The 19,751-nt window shown below is 38.2% G+C and overlaps 1 protein-coding gene across 1 annotated transcript; it reads left to right on the top strand.

Moving 5' to 3' along the window:
* Positions 1-320: 320 nt before the first annotated feature.
* Positions 321-18,281, top strand: egln1b (egl-9 family hypoxia-inducible factor 1b). Its single transcript, XM_057362422.1, has 5 exons — positions 321-1,336; positions 14,144-14,263; positions 16,218-16,354; positions 16,477-16,544; positions 17,502-18,281. Exons 1-5 carry the CDS (start codon positions 611-613, stop codon positions 17,555-17,557), a joined length of 1,107 nt encoding a protein of 368 aa, XP_057218405.1. The 5' UTR covers positions 321-610; the 3' UTR covers positions 17,558-18,281.
* The last annotated feature ends 1,470 nt before the right edge of the window (positions 18,282-19,751 follow it).

A 19,751-nucleotide genomic window follows, 5' to 3' on the forward strand; every position in this document is an offset into this window, starting at 1 on the left:
TTCTGTTACTCCACAATGGTTGTCAAGTGTTCATGCAATCTTATCTAATACAGTGCAAGATTAATGACTCTACTGACATTAATATGAGTGATAAAAAATTGACTCTTCAAGTATTATTTTTGCCTAATAAGACATTTTAGGCATGTGGAGTTTATTTGTGCTTATTGTACTATTGTCTTTATACTATACAGCTTTTCAGCAAAGTATTTTCGGTTCTTGTTTATTTTCTGCACTCCAGACTCGCCGGACAACGTTGCACGTGTGAGTCATGCCTATGGTACAGTGTAGCGAGCCGCAAGTGCGCATGCGCGAGTGGTTGACGTGCGCTGAGCTCAGAAGAAAAGGAACGGCCGGCGCCATGCGCTTTCATCAAGACCCACGATTTGAGCCGATACCTCGCAAGTGTCAAAATATAGATGCCATGGAAATGTAAGAGCGTCACATTTCCTTCTGTCAAATCCGGCGAGAAACCCGGCCGTAAAGACTGTAATGAACCCACGCGGAGTAGGTACAGTGACAGCGTTAATTTCAATTTCGGTTGTTGTGGTAAAGTTGCGGGGTGTTGCTGTAAACGGTCGAATTATTACATGGACATAAAGAGCGCTTAAACATGGAAGGAAAGTCAAGTGAGAGCGAGAGCCTGGAGAGAGAACGGCAGTATTGCGAGCTTTGCGGGAAAATGGAGAACCTTATGAAATGCGGAGGGTGTCGCAGCTCGTTCTACTGCAGTAAAGAGCACCAGAAACGAGACTGGAAGAAACACAAGCAATTGTGCAAAAAGGCCGACAAGCAGCAGGCTGACCCCGCGAAACCGCGAGCCAAAGAACGCGACGCGGTACAAAGTAGCACTTCCGAACATTCGAAACAATGTAGCACTTCTCAGAGTAACTCCGCCGCCGTCACCTCAGCCGGCGAAAGTGAGAGAGATTTTATCAAGTCCGCCACCTGTTCGGATACCCCGTCTGATGCTAAACCGGACACCTCGAAGCCCAACGGACAGACGAGGTCATCTCCTCAGAAACTGGCCCAGGACTACATAGTGCCATGTATGAACAAACACGGCATCTGCGTGGTGGACAACTTCCTTGGAGACGAGATCGGAAGCAGCATTCTGGAGGATGTCAGAGCCCTGTACCTGACCGGAGGTTTTACGGATGGACAGCTGGTCAGTCAGAGGAGCGATTCGTCCAAGGACATACGGGGGGATAAGATTATCTGGGTGGAAGGGAAGGAGCCGGGCTGTGATCGCATAGCGTTTCTCATGAGCCGCATGGACGATCTGATACGACACTGTAACGGTAAACTGGACAACTACAAGATCAATGGAAGAACGAAGGTAAGAGACACTGAGAGGCAGAGCTGTCATTAGATGGTGAGGGCATATGAGACAGTCTGGAAATTTTGCGATGGTGTTGAAAAAGTTGTTTACACGAAAGCCATGATAAGACATGCCCATGTGCCTTCCCAGGAGGGTTTGACATACGGTGAGGCCTCAGGTGAAAGGCACATTAACACGTTTTTTTTGTGACCAGATTAGGTTAAAACAGATCCGTGCTGCTTCACATGGGGAGAGGCCTCACCTTTGATCCTCAGGTGATGCAGAGATGTGTCCTTACCTGTGGTCATGCAGGTGTGTGTGTGCGTAAAAACCTTACAAGCCCCAACATTTTAGTCCTTTGAGTGATCACACATTTATAAATAACTACATACATTCCAAACAGTTGGTATTGGTTATGGTTTTCTTTATACTGCAGACAAAGCAGTGAGCGTTAGGGTATGAGTAAGTGGTGTTAACATGTCACCGTGCATTTGTCATAGAGCAACCAGTATCTGTACTTTTTTGTGTGTCACCAGAATTTCACAAAACTGAATTGGTTGTGATGCTGAAACCCCGCTGTCTCATATTAAACTCTGAATAAACAGTAGCACGCTCAGGTCTCTCCCCTACATTTTTCTATTGTTCTTGAACTTGCTGCACACTCACAAATAATGTCAGGCTGACCGTTTTTTTTTAAAACAGGAGCTTCCTGTGGAGCCACAGCCTATGTTACTGATAGTGCCTTTGAATTACCCACAACCAGCATGGCTCTCTTGCTTCTCCAGGTCAGGGGGAACGCCTACGACCACCAGCTGCTGTCAGGCGTGCCCGACGTTTGTGAAAACTGTTAAACTTTTCTTTATTGCTGTAAACACACACACACCGTGTGGAAAATGTGATTCACTTTGCTTGTGCAAGTGTAATGTTATGTGCAGATTAAGCAAGATTAGGCATAGGTTCCTTATTGCTGATGCCTGATGTGGATGTTTGTGTGTTTTAAGTCACGTAGTATGGTGGGTCGCTAGCCTGTATGTCTTTATGGCCATAGGTATGTGAAGTAGATGAAGCTCTTCTTATAGCACTCTTGATACAAAATCAATACATATCTAGTAGTTTCCTCTTCAGATGCAAACTTTATAGGAGGAGAGTATTTAAATGAATCACGCAGCGTGATTTACGAAGGTTTGCGCTCGTTATTGTACTGAAATTTGTGGCTTTATTCAACATTTATAAGCCCCAAAAAGCTTGTTTTAAAGGAATAGTTCACTCAAAAATGGTCCCCACTGACTTGATCATAGTAATTTTTATTTAACCATCATCTTTCATCCCTAATATGTCTATAGAAGATTGTTAAATAAAATTAGGATATAGTTCATACATTTAAGATCAAAGCAAAGGTATTTCCTAAATGTTATTATACGACAAACAGGATGTTGTAGTGTGAATACCAGAATGCATCACGGGAGATGATAGAACTTCCTGTGGCCGCAGTTTGTTTTAATGTCTTTGTGATGGTTGCAGATGTCCACTAGGATAATTCAGGATACCCAGCAGGTGTATAACATGAAATCAGCTGGAGGGCAGAGTCCGTTACATAAAACACAATGAACGGATAAAATGTTTATGTTCTGTATTGATATAAAACTATATAAAGGTGCTTTAGTTGTATAATGTTTTTATTTTAGTTCAGGATCAGAGACGCTGCATATATCTGGACATTAGCGAGGACAGAAGACGACGAGACGAAAGGAAATGAATAGGGAAATAATTTAATAAACTAGGGATGCACCGAAATGAAAATTCTTTTCCGAAGCCGAATAAAAACAAAACGCTTGGCCAAAGGACGAAAACCGAACACCGAACATGGCTTTTCTTATTTCTTCTATATGTTTAGCCAATTTTTTCACTGTTGCACAAACTGAATGTGCTTTTTACATTTTGTCTTGGTTTTCAATAATACAATATAACTTAAAATAATATTGAGCAAAACAAGTAGGCTAAATTAAAACCATAAATTTTCACGGTCGCAAATGCGACTGAAATGGTCGCAGTGTAGAGCCCTGGTTTTGAATTTAAACAATTCTGCTCAACTTAGTTTTTTTATTGGTTTTTAATAGTTTCAGATACAATGATCACAGCATGTTTCCATAGTGGTTGCAATAGAAATAGCCTATGTGTTGTCTATTTGTTGTCTTTTTTTTTGCTACGCCCAGCCATTTACGTTTACGTATATTCACTAACAATTATTCATTTAGTGGCCCATTATCTACAGGAGCTTTTTTTCAACTGTAATCTTAAAAAATAATTTCTTTTGACTTTTATTAAGCTATTAGAATTAAGTTCTGCAATTGGCAGTCTTAATTAGCTACGTTATGTACATAGCCTATACCGTTTTATAGGTCTCACAGTCCTCACAAATGTTTTGTGTACTATTACTATTTTCTGTTAATGGTCAAGAATTTATGCTGCCTCGCTGTGAGAGCAAAGAATTCAAGCAAACGAACTGACAGTTCAAGTTTACATGACATGACCCAAGATACAATAACACTGGATCAGAGCAAATCTCTGAGCTGTTTTTGAGCATCTGCAGCTCATTCTGTTCGGAGAGCCTTGCCACTCGGGGCGGGTGCTTAGGCACTATAACGTTTCATTGTGTCCTATTGACGCATGGATATTTTTCATGACCTTATATGTCAGGAAAGCTTGCGTGCCACCAACAGAGGTCTTATGAGTTTGTTTGTCACTGGAGTGTGGGTGAGGAAATCTGATGTTTAAAACACCTGTAGCACGTTCTTGCGTAAAACGCATTGTAAGTGTAAACACACATACGTATAATGAGCTACTACGGCAAAGCCTTTCACACCTTTTGGTTGTCCAGTGCACATGTGATGTTTTATAGGTTTTGGATTGTATGCTGTGTAAGTTGATTGTTATTTGTGCTTTTAAGGAAGCAGACGTTAAATCTCGGTGAAAGCAGCTGAGCGTGTCTCTCTCAATGCTGCAGTGCACAGGAACCGCAGCGGAGTGGCACGCTTTGCACGTAGCTCAACTATTAGAATGCAGTTTTATCTGGCTAAAGTCCAGCAGCGGTTAATATCAGCTAGGCATTGCTTGTTGTACGGTACAGCTGTGTGTCAGGCCATATGTGGCACACACTTATAAAGGGGGAAGACATGTTAAAAACCCAAGAGTGTCTCTTTTTGGAAAATGCAAGAAAACAATTCTGTTTTGGAGAAGAATCCAACAATTAAAGTTGGATTAAATAAATAAAAACAATAAAAACAGGGGCCTGTTTCAAACTCTGAGTATATTAACCCTGAAATGAGGGAAACTCTGGGTTTTCCGTTTCAGAATGTGAGGTATGTCAAACCCGAGAAAGCGGGGTAACTCAAGCCTGTTTCTAAAGTAGAGGTAATTTATACTCAGTCAGTAACCATAGTAACTTACTCTGTGAACTTAACCTGGTCGGGAGCAGGTTTTCTTTGGTAAACCCAGAGTTTATTTCGATCTCCTCCCCCTTTTAAAGTGCAAGTGGTGTAACTCATTCATTCACATATTATCACATTTTCACGAACCTGCGGCGTTTTGGACAATGGAGAAAAACTAAAATAATATAAATCCAAAGCATAAAATAAACAGGCAAGAAAAAAACTGAAATAATTAACAAATTATGACAGAAAACACCCTTTCAGATGGCACGGATGTCCCGGGAATGTAGAGATAACGCCTCGGGAAGCGCGTTACATTTGCTTTCCACCAGCCAGTTTTAGCTAAGCATATATAAATCCGATCTGCTATACCACCCAAAATACAAACATTATTTTTTACTTATTCCTATTTCACATTCGTATTTTTACGTCACGTCTAAAAGTAGGCAGGGAAACCACCGGTCGCGCCATTTTCTTCTCCTTTCCAAAGCGCACGGGCTGCCGATGCTAAGCATGAGATAAGTTTATGTAAAGGATAAATTGATGGCTAGCACCGAAATTCCCCTGCAGTAGCTCCGCTATAGCTTTGCTGAGCCGTAGACACGCCGGGAATACAGATAATGTAACAGCGCATTGTAAGCGCGATTGTCCCGTGTCTACATTTAAAACAAAGAACTTGAGCTTTAGCAAGGCTGCCAGTGGCACTCCGTTTGGAGGAGTAAAGCCCTGACAAATGTGGCCTCAACAATCAGATGAATTACACGTGTCCAGTTTCGTCAAGTGACTTGCGTGATCGGATTTTAATCCTCGAAAACGTTTCGGAGGGCATTTACACCTTGTGCTCCGTGAGTTAATGCCTAGCATGTTTTTGTTTCACCATACAGAAAACTAAAAACATGTACGATTTAATAGTTATTTAAAAACGTATTATTACATTATTTTTATTATTAAAAAATATTATTAATATTATTAAACTTAAAATAAACATAACTTTTAAATCATTTAAAGCATTAACCGGTCAAAATTGTAATGATTGGTTAACGGTTAAACGGTCAATATGAGCATCAGTAGTTTGGAATGACATGACCATGACTAATTAATGACAGAATTTGTATTTTTGGGTGAACAATCCCTTTAAATTGACTGCAGTGCAGTATGAGCTGGTTGCTCTTCTGCTGGTTTCTTTAAATATGCATTTTGCACTGCAAAGTTAGTTAGTTGACAAATAAACCGTACCATGTTTCTTATGGTCTGATAGCAAAAATTTTGAAAACAAACAGTTAAAAATATATTATTTTATATTATTAATATTTATATTAATATTGATCTTTATTGTTAGTTTTTTCTAAAAAAAATTGTCACACTATTTGTGTACACGCAGTTTATTTCTTGGCCACTATTGACTACAATAGTAGGAAAAATGTCTTGGTAAATTGTTTTGTTGAACACAAAAGAAAATATATTTTAAAGAATGTAGGAAAACAAACAGTTCTGGGGCACTTTTGACTACATTGTAATTTTTCCTACTATGGTAGTCAATGGTGGCAATGAACTGTTTGGTTACAAGCATTCTTCCAAATATCTTTCTCTGTGTTCATTGGAACAAAGTAATTTATACAGATTTGAAACAACTCGAGGATGAGTAAATGATGACAAAGTTTTTATTTTTGGGTGAACTGTTCCTTAAACATTCACATTTACTACTGTCACCTAACGGAATGTAAACTTTGACTTTGACTTAAAAATATAAACCGGTGGCCTCTTTGAATAACTGACAGGTCTAATGAAAAGGTGGATAGCGGACGCAGCTGTTGATGCGCATCCAGAGTCACACCCCGACATACACATGCACTCACTGAGGCTCTGATTGAAATGGCCTTTATGCTGTTGGATTGTGACATCCCTTAAACTCCCCCATCACCTCGTCCCCTTCACGGATGTTTGAAAGCGATGATGGGAGAGTGGCGACATGGCATCCTGATGCAAAACCCACTACGTGGCCCCCACCCACCTCTGCCCGCCCGGTTGTTTTGTCAACCCAGCATGCCCTCTCACTCCCTCTCTGATGCAGTTGGCTCTCACGCTCACCCCCACCTGAATGATTGAAGGACCGTTGAGCGATTTCACCCTTATCTTTAGCTGGCCCATTCACGTGGGGGGCTCACGGATTGCGTCAATGCCCTCAGCTCGCTTTTTTTGTTCTGGCTTGTCTCTGGTTTTCCTCCGTGTTTCTGCTTCTCCCTCTGGCTGAAGCATGCGCTCACTCACCCTTCGTCCTTTGTTTACGTTGTCCGTTGATTTTGCACCTGCCGCCAGGAAAACACAGTTCAGTTCAGATGTCGTCACATGTATTCTGGTCTGTTGTGCGTTGCGTGCCATTGCAGGCTGCAGGTCATGGCTGGAAACATTAGAATGAAATCCTGTCAATTTTATTGTCTGTGTGTGTGTGTGCTGGTTTTTATTTTCCATGTTTTCAGTAATTTTCTTGTGTCTAATCGAATAAATGTATAACACTTTGTTAAAATTTTGTCCGTATCTTACTTCAAAATATAAGGTTACACTTTACAGCAATTTTGTATTTGTTAAAGCCCCAGTGAAATCAATATGAACGTTTTTTCCTTTAATTAAAAATAAGTTAGCCTTAAGGACGTCAATAACCTGATATGCTCCTACGCGCTGACAAAATTCCCATTTAGAAGATATAAGCATTCAAAACTGACAATCTGGCACATGCGCTCAAAAAAATCTAGAAATTCCATGACATCACGCTACACTTCAGCCACTCGTCAAAGTTACGTCACCAACGTAAATATCAAGCTTCAAATGACACATCACTGGTATCACTGATCTTCCAATTCTTTTTCAATAGACTTTTACACCACTGTGGCAATTAGGGCTGCCCTCGACTAGAGATTTCTTTGGTCCACTAGTTGTTTATTTAGGCCATTAGTCGACTATTTGCACGTTTATGATATTAATTTAAATATTTCAATATACATGGGGAATGGGGACATCAGATGATGGTTTAAGCTTCATGTATGAAAAAGATATTTTATGTAACATTGCTAACATTGTTCTAAATTACAGAGCTATACAAAACCATTATAATGAGCCTTTAAAATATAAATTAAGCGCTCAAGCGCACTCATAATGCAATCCGCTGTGACACCGCCACAAGTTATGATTATACGTCTCAATATAATATTTCTCTTTCTGAAAATTGAAAAAAAAAGATGGAGTAAATATAAATTTTAGGCAAACGAACCAAAACTACCATATTAACAAACTAAAATAATAGTGCAAAAAATAAAAAGGCCTAACGAAATGTTTTTTTCTCTGGATCAGACCGCAAAAATGGCCTATAATGTGAAAAATAGCCTATAAATGTGAGTTTTTTCTTCAAAAACAAAATTAAACGTAGAATATAATATAAATTGTAAATAAACTAATAAATTAGGGATGCACCGATATGTACATTTTGGCCGATGACGATAACCGATATTTCTTGAACATTGGAAGCCAATAACCGATAGATTGGCCGATATACAGTATCTAAATAATATAACGTTTTCTGAGACTGAAAATTATTTTTCCCCCTGACAATCATGTTCCAAGCCTACGTTACACTATTTAAAGATTCTTGAACTTTTAAACTTTTCTGGTATAATGTTTATTTAATAAACAAATTAAAGATGTCCTTCCAGAGCAACCCAGAAAGGTATTCTCAATAGCCACAAGTCTAACAGGTCTCAAGACAGAAAGCATTTAGACAATATGCTTTTTGTTCATATAATTTACATTCATAAATATCTACATGCTACATCAACAATGTTTTGCTAATAGCAGTAAGTGAATGATCATGACAAAGACCGTTTACTGTACTGGATTTTAACTGTGAGCAGCATGCAGATGAAGTGGTTTAACCAGAGGAAATGATTCATAATTTATCGGCTATAATATATTGGCCTAAATTTTATTATCGGCCGATAACATTAAAAATGACCATTTATCGGCCGATACCGATATGGCTGATAATTTATCGTGCATCTCTAGAATAAATAAAAATACAGCAAATTGAAGCACTTAAAATCAGTGGAAATAATCAAGCAGACGGCTTTAAAAGCGAAAGAGGTCAGAACGCAATAAATATAAATAAATAAATATATTCAATACATTGTATTAACGAATAAATAAAATATAAAGCAGTAACTAAACACTACAACAATATAAACCATTAACTTAACTCAACTTAAAGACAGGCACACCGGTTTCACGAAGAACACGGAGATCAGTTTTCCCAACAATAAGGCCAAACTTATGTTCCTGTGACATTCCAAAACACTAAATGAAAAAAACACTAAACACTCGAACATGAATGCAAAAGGCTCACACTTTGTCCTGTGATCCTTTATTGATGCTCTTTCTGTTCACGTTCAAGCTCTTCGGCATTTCTTTACATAATACGCTTTATTAAGGTGGATACTGAATCTTAATGAATTAAGCCACATTTAGCTTTTTGGAATGTCGCAGGAACCCGAATTTGTCCGCACCACCGGAAAACTGAGCGCTGCGTCCCGCACACAATGAAGCGATGCGGCTGCCGTTAGAAGCGCACAGATGGCGGATGGATGCAGTGCATGTGCTTAACAGATCTGGCAAACGTAGGATTGCATATTCCTCATTTTAGCCACCATGTTACTCTTACACCCTTTGACAAATAAACATTTAAACATGCTCATAATAGCATTCCTTTATCCAAGTTAACGGTAGTGTTTGAGCGAACGGCTATGTAAAGCGACTAACATGGTGCGTACTTTTTAAATGATATGAAGACAATCGAATAATAAAGTGTCTTGTCGAATAATAAACAGTCGACTGAAAGGGGGCAGCTCTAGTGGCGTTTTAAACAAAATGCTATTGGTTATTTTAAAAGGGGCGGGGCCACTCAATATGTTTCACTGGGGCTTTAACTTTACTAAATGCATCAACTAACATAAACAGAAAATTAGCAATAGTTCTTCAGCATGTATTAAATGTCCAGTGTATGAAATTTAGTGTCATCTAGTGGTGATTTTGCTAATTGCAACCAACAACTCACTCCACCCCTCCCTTTCGAAGCGCTGTCGTCACGTTTTCGCTTCTTTCCCGAAGGAGATAACTAAATTACGTAACGTTCTGTAAAGCAGTTTGTCCGTTTAGAGCTACTGTAGAAACAACATGGCGAATTCCATGTACTGTAAGTGGACACGTGGTGTATGTAGATAGAAATAGCTAATTCTAATGTAATGAAAACATAACGCTTCATTGTGAAAGATCTTTATACACCTCTTAATCTGAAGACATAGTTATGTATATTATAGATCCGAGAATATATCGATTAAAGTCGGTATTTTGGTTTGTTTTTCGCACATAAAGCATTGTTGTCGCTTCAAAAAAATTAAACTGAGCAACTATGCGAGGATGGACCAATTTAACGATGTCTTTAGTACTTTTCTGGACCTTGGCAAAAACTTAAACCATGATGTCTATGAGGAGGCCTGGAAATATCTCTATTTGTGCTCCGAAGACGCCGGAAGTTCTCTAAAAATGTTTTATGTCATGTGGGTGAGTAAAAAATCACACAAAGTTGGTTTTTGGGTGAACTTCCTCTTTAACTCACTGCTTCAGGTCTATATCCCCTCCCGTCATCTTCGGTCTGAAAATGAGCGACGGCTGGTTGTTCCATCTTAGCGAGGCACTAAATCGCTTGCAAAAACCTTTACTCATTTGGTTCCCCTGTGGTGGAATGAACTGCCAGCCTCCACCCGAACTGCAGCATCCTTCCCAACTTTCAAAAAACAGCTCAAAACATACCTGTTCCGCATTTATTTGACCAACCAATAACTGTCTATGTCTTGTGTGTAAATAAATAAACAAAATTCTTGTTGTTCATTCTCTCTTTTGCTTACTCCAGCTTTAATCATCATAGTAGCATGGCCTTGTAAACTAACGGTACTGTTTAGCGTTTTGACAAAATGTTATATGCTCTCCTACTTGTAAGTCGCTTTGGTCGCAACAAATACAACTTATTGTAAAGTTTTAACAAATTTTCCAAGTAATTCGTGTCTGTCTAACAACATTGTATTTTTTTGTGTAGTGCTTCAGAGATGGACAGCATCACATTTTTGTGGCTGTAATTCTGCTTTTTATAAACAATCTTTTTAAAGAAGCCAAGATGCAAATGGAGATTGAAAATGGCTGATGAGCAAAACAGTGAAGGATAACAATAGTGTTCGTCATCTGTCTAGCTGACCCTTGCTTGGCCTTTTTCTGACCCTCACATTCCTGTTCTTCCACTTGAGCTGAGTGATTTATAGTTGGCTACACCCCAGCACCGCTAACTGGTGTACATTGGCTTTCAGAGCCATTCCCAGCATGTGTTGCTTTCCTCATTTGCCGTCTCTTCTCTTGGAACGATGACGCTCTTTCTCAGGAAATCTAATATGAATTTCTAGGCCTCAGGAAATGAGCTGGAGAAGAGGGAACAGATGTGTGTTTTCAGGTTTTGCATGCATCATAAGTTTACAGCCTCATGCAGAAGCTGCAGGATGTCATCATGTTTTAAAAATGACGACCTATCTTATGCATTGATTTGGTTTTAAAAACATTGTGTTGTAAACTTATGAGAAAAGCTTGAAAAAAATCATTAAACACTGCAAGTACTGTATTAGAAACTAAAGAAGAACTTGTTTTTCCATCTATAAAAATACTCTGCCTCCCTCACAGATAAGGCCAACAGGCACACACACACACACACACACACACACACACACACACACACACACACACACACACACACACACACACACACACACACACACACACACACACACACACACACACACACACACGTACACACAAACTGAGCGCAAGTGGAAAACATGCTGGATTTTGTGTCCCTGGGGAGGTTGTCTCTGTCCCTTTGACATGCTGTTCAGTTAAGGATTAGACGGTTAGGTTAAGGACTAAAAGTCCCCTAACGTGTTAGTAGTGCATAAAAATTGAGCGTAAGGTCGTGTTCTGTAAGTGAAGTGTTCTGATTTAGGAGCCTACGTGCAGAAGTGGGTGAAAAATGAGGGTAAATGCAAGTTCCCAGAGGGGTCGATATCAGAGAGCCGCTCTGACTGTGTTGTTTTGGACAGTTCGCAGAAACACGACTGTGGTGCAAAGGTTTCTGTGAAGTGTTTTGCTGCGTGCTGATGCTTATTTGAGTTGTTTTGTTAATAATTCAAAGGTGAAGGTTAGCTTAGTCACAACCTTGTTTAAATTTTGACACGTTAGCACCTAGAGGAATATGCTGTACATCCTTTAAAGTTATTTTTAAAGTTCTAATTACAAGAACGTGCATGTTGTTTGCCCTAGTAGTCAACCAGGTCATGTCTTGAGATGATGGATTTGCTTCTTTTTTTTTTTTGCATCTTTTTTTGACCCTTTGTTACACTTCCCTGCTAAAAAAAGGATGTGTTTATGTGCTAAAATACATTGCACTGCTATTTTTGCCTTGTCGATTAACACTTTCCATGTTAATCCGGAAATGAAAATAAGAGCCAGACGAAGAGTGGGGAAGGACAAACCTCAGCAGAGGAAAAACTGCAGTTCCCTAAGATTTTATTTGACCTCTAAAACCAAAAAATTAAATATGATTTTTTACGACTTATTATTTTTTTTAATTAGGCTGATTTTCACATATTAATCTAATTTTTGAAATACATCCAGATGTTTAAAGATTTAGTTATTCTCAGTGATTTCTTATTGGTCCTAAATATTGCTGTTGTCCTTCTAAAACCTCGTATCTCCATGCTTCGTGATAATTATTATTAGTTACTTTTATATTTGTGACCCTGGACCACAAAACTAGTCATTTCACTAGTCATGGCAGCCATTCACTTGCATTGGTTTTGTGTGTCCATATAGGGCTGGGCGATGTCAAAAATGTAAACTCGATAGTTTTTTTCTATATTGATCGATTAACGATATTTATTTCGATAAATAATTAAGTAAAAAACTGTATTTAAAATAATCTATTTTAAATACAGTTTATTAACAAAACAGTCTAACAAAAGTTGACTTTAAATCAGCTAAAATTAAATTAAACCAAGCCATTGATATTACCTAATTAGATGTGCACTGTTGCAACACAGAGGATATTAGGCCATAAACAACATGTACCAGTTCATTCAGTCTCATTTTGACTCAATTGACTCGTTAAGTAAAGGGAGTGTTCATTCAGTACATTCAACCAATGAAAGGGCTCCGTTAGTGCGTACATTCGAACGCTATTGGCGTTTTTCGTTTCTGCTTCCAGTCATGTTTTCCTCCTCATGTCGAGTTTTCTTTGCCAAGTGCAGTATGAAATGGACTTTGTACTTTGACGCGCATGCTAAAAGCTGCATGCTGACTGACTGTTTTTGCGTTTATTTCTGATGTCTGTTAGACTGTAAGATTAATCCATATCGAGTCAAAATGCCAATAGCTTATCATCGTTATCGATATTATCGGCCCAGCCCTGTGTCCATACAATAGAAGTCAATGGCTGCCACCGCTGTTCGGTTATCGACATTCTTCAAAATATCTTCTTTTGTGTTCTGCAGAAGAAAGCAAGCCACACAGGTTTGAAATGATAAGAGGGTGACTAAATGTTGACAGAATTTTCATTTTTGGGTGAACTATCCCTTTAACATAGATATCAAACTTGAGTGGGTAATTCCCAAATAGCGGGCTGCAGCGAGTGAAGTCTGTAGGTGTGTTTCCGCCCATTTTGCTGCATCCACTCACAAAAATAAAGTTTTGATAAAATTACGGTAGGAAATGTACAAAATATCTTCATGGAACATGATCTTTACTTAATATCCTAATGATCTGACCCATACAATGTATTGTTGGCTTGCTACAAATATAAACCACGCTACCTTTGAATTTCGTGGTTCAGGGTCACATTTGTCACTGGGTTTTGCAAATATCTAACCAATAAAAAGTATTAAAAAGTGCTTGTCAGCTTTGACATTACAACACAGTATTTAATCATTTAAAAAGCACAGTGTTTTTCCATTTCCTAAAAAAAGTGAGTTTGGACGGAGGCCCGAGGTTTCAGAAGGGCCATGATGATATATTATATATGACCCTGTCATTCATCTGGCTTGATACTACACGAACCCTACCACAAATGGAATGTCAATAGCTTATATTTCTTGTTTAAAAAAAATGAGTTAGTGAGAGTGAATCTTCAGTGAACGCTTCATTTAACTTCCTGTCAAGATAATTCTGCATTTGCAGCACAGCAGGAGTCTGTCATCACGTGTCCTTCTTATTGGCTATTTTAGTCCATTACTAAAGCAACCCGTACTGTTGTTCATTCCAGGCAATGGTGGCATGTTACCCTGGCAACGGAACAGGGTACGTACGGCATGTGGATAACCCAAACGGAGACGGGAGATGTGTCACGTGTATATATTACCTGAATAAAGACTGGGATGCCAAGGTAGGTGTCTTCTCCATTTTTCAGCATCTATGTGTGATTTGTTTAAAGTCCCCGTGAACCGGAAGTTGCGATCGTGTTTACTTCTGTATTCTGAAGCATTTCAAAGTGAAACGAAATTTCGAATGATAAAAAATTGTGGGCGTGGCTTGTTGTTTCCCTGCAATTTGATTGGATGTATAAAAACAGCTGTTGCATTTTGAAATAGAACTGGGAGCAGACTGACAGTTGAAGGGGTGGAGTTAACAGATGCCCCGCCCAAGCCATCTAATTATGTAATTTAAGATGGATAGTCACTACAGGACTGAAGTGCATTATCAGATTTTAATTGAAGATTATGAGAATCACCCACATTGGTAAGCTATTTACAATAAAATTTCAAGAAGAAAAGGAATTGTTATTTTTAATTTCACTGGGACTTTAAGCTTTTTTCTGTTTGGTCTTATCTGATGTAGACTGATCAAACTCACATCTGAGCTTACATTCAATACAACAGGGCCACACAAATGAGTTTATGTAGTGTTATTATTTACACACATGCACATGCGGAAGCATTTATGCAACCCATTTTATCAGTGAAAGCAACACATTTTATCATGCTTTTCTGGATTTGAGCCCATGACCTTGGGATTGCTGTTTTACCATCCCAAACCCAATCTGCTGTTCAGCTGTTTGTGAACGTTACGCATCTATTGTGGAACAATGTATGTTCAGTAATGTTCCCTGGTGACGTTTAGAGCTCTTATAATGAAATTATAGATACCTGATACTTACTACCGCTCACCACCCTAGTCACCTGCTAGATCTGAGCGCTGCCTCATAGCTCCTGCGCTAGAACATTCCGACTGGCTGTGGAAACCATTCAGGGTGTTTGCACGTAAGACATGTGTGAACATCTGAAGTACATAAAAAAGAGGGAGTTGGCCAAAAGCAGCGTGATATAGGAACTATAGGAGGGAAGATGTTGTTTGATGTATAATGTTTAGCAGTAGCGAACCGTGACGTTTGAGCCTTGGCCCTCTGCGTACGCACAGTCAAAATCACTCGTCTCAAATAAAGCTAACATTGAGCAACATAAACAAATGTGCACATCAGCAACCAGAATGAATTGAGGCACGGCGGCCTTATAAATCATAAATAACTTACAATTTGATGATCAAATTTAGAAAAATGATATGATTGATCAGTTTTACTGTCACTCAAATTTAATCTCTTCCATTGATTTACTGTACTGTCATCCGTGGTATGCTACTAGAAGGTGCCCGAACCTCGTGTAAGCACACGTTTGACTTCTTGCAGCATGCGCAGGCTGCGCAGAAAGGGTATTGCATCGCAGAACAGCGACTGCTCCGTGATCTTGAATGACTCTCTTGAGATTTGGAAATCTCAGGTGGATAGAGTCTGCATCGATCCAGGAAGTCAAATATACATTTCTCATAGGGGAAATCGACTTTTATTGAAAATAGTATTTTAAAGTTTTTAAATATGGTTTCTTATGATAGTTTAGGTCATCACAGAGGGCCCTGAGACAGACTGTAAATGCAGTTTAATGGTCACTTTCATTATGTAGTTACACTCACACACTTTGATATTTTTCTTAAGCAGCACAGGATGCCAGTAATGTCATGGTTTGCCTAGAGTTGTTTTTATTACATTAGAATGAGTTATTTCTATCTACATACACCGCACGTCCCCTTACATGGATTTCGCCATGTTGTTTCTACAGGAGCCCTAAAAGGACAAACTGCTCTACAGAGCACGCTTCATAGATATGTTTCTTTTGCAAAGAAGCGTAAACGTGACGACATGTTTGTCCTGTGGCAGTTGCCGTAGTGCTTCGAAAGGGAGGGGTGGAGTGAGCCATTGGTTGCAATTGGCAACCTCACCACTAGATGCCGCTAAAATCTACACATTGCTCCTTTAAGTTAAATTCTCCCACTGTCTGCTCATTCTGTAGGAACATGGTGGACTTCTGCGGATCTTTCCAGAGGGAACTGCTCAGTTTGCAGATATTGAGCCCAAGTTTGACAGACTTTTATTCTTCTGGTCAGACAGACGGAACCCGCATGAGGTTCAGCTGGCGTACGAGACCAGGTCAGCGACGATAATGATGACAAATTACTCGCTGAACATTAATTGTAACAGCTGCTTGTAATTCTACACATGCGGTTGTGTATGTCATGAATGTGATTGATTGTATTCCGGTTTGTGTGCAGGTATGCCATAACAGTTTGGTATTTTGATGCTGATGAACGAGCCCGAGCTAAAGAGAAATATCTAACAGGTGAGATTAAGCGTACAATGTGCTCAAACATGATCAGTTGTTTGTGCTTTTTCTGAACGAAATGTCATCTGTGTATTATCTATAGATTTCTTTATAGCGTCTATAGATTTATATTTTATAAACAGTGTTTTTGTCACTTTTCTTATCTACACTTGATTTTTTTCTACATTCTAGTGTATGCCAATTGACAAAATTCACTTATGTTTTTATAAATAATACATAAAATTCCCAATTACTATTAATACCAAAAAGTCAATCATGTTCACATCTGTGATGTTTTAAAAATGGAGAAGGACCCTTATATACAGCCACGGAAAAAAAGTAAGAAGACACCATTCCAAATTGTCATTTCAAATTAGCATTTCTAGATGTATTGCAATTCCAACTCAGTATCTGTTGAATTTCAACAAAATCAAACTTCAGAACTGACATAAAGTCATCCAACAGGAATGTGAAAGACTGACAGCATGAAAATTGTGATAAAAATCCAGGTTATCACATATATCCAGTTTTCCCTACACACATGTACAAATATTACTGTTGTATTGCTTAAAAGTGAATATGAACTTGTATTCTTTGCAGTATTTGAGGTCTGAAAAATACATGCATCTTTTCTGTTATTTGACCTGTTTCTCCTGTTTCTGCAAATATAAACAGTATTTTTATTTGGAATTTGGTAAAAATATTATCAGTAGTTCACAGAATTAAACAAAAATGATCCTTTTACCTAAACACATACCTATAAATAATACATTTTAAAATCAGAAAAACGGTCTTTGAAATGGTTTCTTTTTTTTGCGGCTGTATATCACTTCTCACCCCCCAAGAAAACTGCTTGTTTGAACAATAAAAATGGTCCGCGAGTCTTTTTGAACTAAAAGCAGAACATTGATTGTTATCAGAGAAAGTGAATAATGGGCTTCTAATCTTTGACATGAATCATGATTTGTCTTCTAGGTGCAGGTGAAAAGGGCGTGAAAGTAGAACTAAACCGACCGTCTGAGCCCAGCTAGTGAACAAGTATTGAATGGAGTGGACAGAATGAACTTCTAGAGTCCTTTTGCCTGCTGCTGAGAGAGGAATTGGAAAGAGGGAAAGAAACTCTTTTCTCAGTCCTCCATCTACGGTATCATCTAAGGGGCTTCTCATGGGCACTCTGAATGTGGTAGAGCTATACTGCAGTGAAAGACGTTATATGCTTTGTTTTCTTTATGAAGAATGCTGGCTTATATAAGTTTTGGAAGGACTAAATGTGAAAATCAAAGGAAGTGTGTGTTCGGACTGTTCAGTACAAGGTTATTTTGAGCTTTGAACCCCAAACCCTACAGCTTCTTGACCTGGTCCTCATACGTTTTGACTTTGCACATTTATTAATAAAGGTACAGTTTTGTCTGGCAAGCCTCAAGCTACAAACAAAACACAATAAAACAAAATCTTTTTCAAGGTTATAAGCTCAGCTAAATGTCCTGTATGTGTTATTGCACTCATAAGCCACAGTCTGTAATGGATTTGTGTTTTTTGAATGGTTCTTAATACAGTTTGCAAGGGGCTACATGAGTCATGCTTCTTGATCATGGCTTGCACCTGTTGCTTAGTAGCACAGTGTATTGCTGGATTGTCTTTACTAGTAAATAGCGATATGTCTGTTGTTGCAGACGTTATGTCTATGTCACAGCCAAAACTGACACTTATGTCTGTCTGAAAGCTCCTGAGTTTTAAATAAAAAAAGCTGTTTATTCCGAATGCCGTCTGTTTATTGGAGTGTTATTGGCGCCATCTTATGGCTGCTAATGGTTAATACCCATACGTTTCATTTTGCAGTATTTTGCCAGTTTGACAACAGCAAACTAATGAAGAACCTCATCGTACCACGGAGTTGCTATATTTACCATTACAATTTGATATATTGAGGTCTATTTGTTGAAAAGACTGTAAGAAAAATGTTTATAAATGCTTGGGCCTATAAGTTCATTTGTATACGTGTAAAGTTAGGCTATAGCTACTGTTTTAAAACATAAACACGCAGTTATACATATTATTCACACTCATTCTAATATCACAATCAAATTATTTTAGTTGAATATTTCAAATATACAGGTACAAGATTTAATTTGTTTATACAAGTGTATGTTACGCAGCTTTTAACTATAGATTGTCACATGATCTCCTGCATTTATTAAATATAGAGAAAAGGGCATAAAGGTCTGCCAGACATTGTGATGCATTCTCTGGTAATGGCAGAACAGCATTTGATGTTTGTGGTAATGTGTCTTAATTTGCTGTTTAGTAATTGAGATTTGAAATAAGCCTAATCCTCTTTATTGAGTATATTTTGTGCATATTGCACATTCAGTCAAACCAGTGATATATGTCGGTCATATTATTCTGCTGGGACCGAATTAATATTAGTGTTGAGAAAGCCTAATGGCATTAGGTGAGATCTGCTTTATGTGACACGAGAATAAAGGAATGAAGTTATTTTATCCTTAGGCAGCCACCTGAATATTTTGATAGACAATCGATATCTATTACCTCAGTGTATTTTAAGAATCCAACGACCCAGCAGAATCCTCCACTGCTTCTGCAGTTAACTGAACCAACAACGAGCACAAGCGGTGAACGATGCGTTGCACTCATCTTATAGCAAATACCAAATAGAATGTATAAAAACAGTATAATTAATTATAATAACAAATAATTTATTTGCACAAATAAATATGATAAATAAATAAAGAGGATCCTGATAAATCAACAATAAATAAATCAACAGTCCTTTGCGACTTAAAAGTCCTGTGAGTGTTTTGTACTAAAGCTTTATTCTTATAACAAAATACAATATTACTGGATAATATTGGGTTTTCTTGCATTTAGTAATGTGAAACTTTACATTGATCATAAAATATTTTAAACGAAATATTGCTTTTAATTCGTTTGTTTAGTAGTTAATTAAATAGGCATTATTTTCTGTATATCTGTTCATTTTAGTTCCACATAACAACTTAAATTCGAACTTAAATTCCACAAAAGTCCACATACAATCAAGCGATTCAGCGAGCTGCAAATCAGTGCCCCGACATTTTTCACAATGTAATATTATTCTAATAAACCTACTTTCCAATCGTTCACAAATGTTCTGTAAATTTTGTCGGGGACTTTAAGTTTGAAAAGTTACCGCTTTTCATGTCTTCCTCGTATTATTGTTGTATT

The sequence above is a fragment of the Triplophysa rosa genome, linkage group LG20 (genome assembly GCF_024868665.1).
Source record: "Triplophysa rosa linkage group LG20, Trosa_1v2, whole genome shotgun sequence".
NCBI classification, from domain to species: Eukaryota; Metazoa; Chordata; class Actinopteri; order Cypriniformes; family Nemacheilidae; genus Triplophysa; species Triplophysa rosa.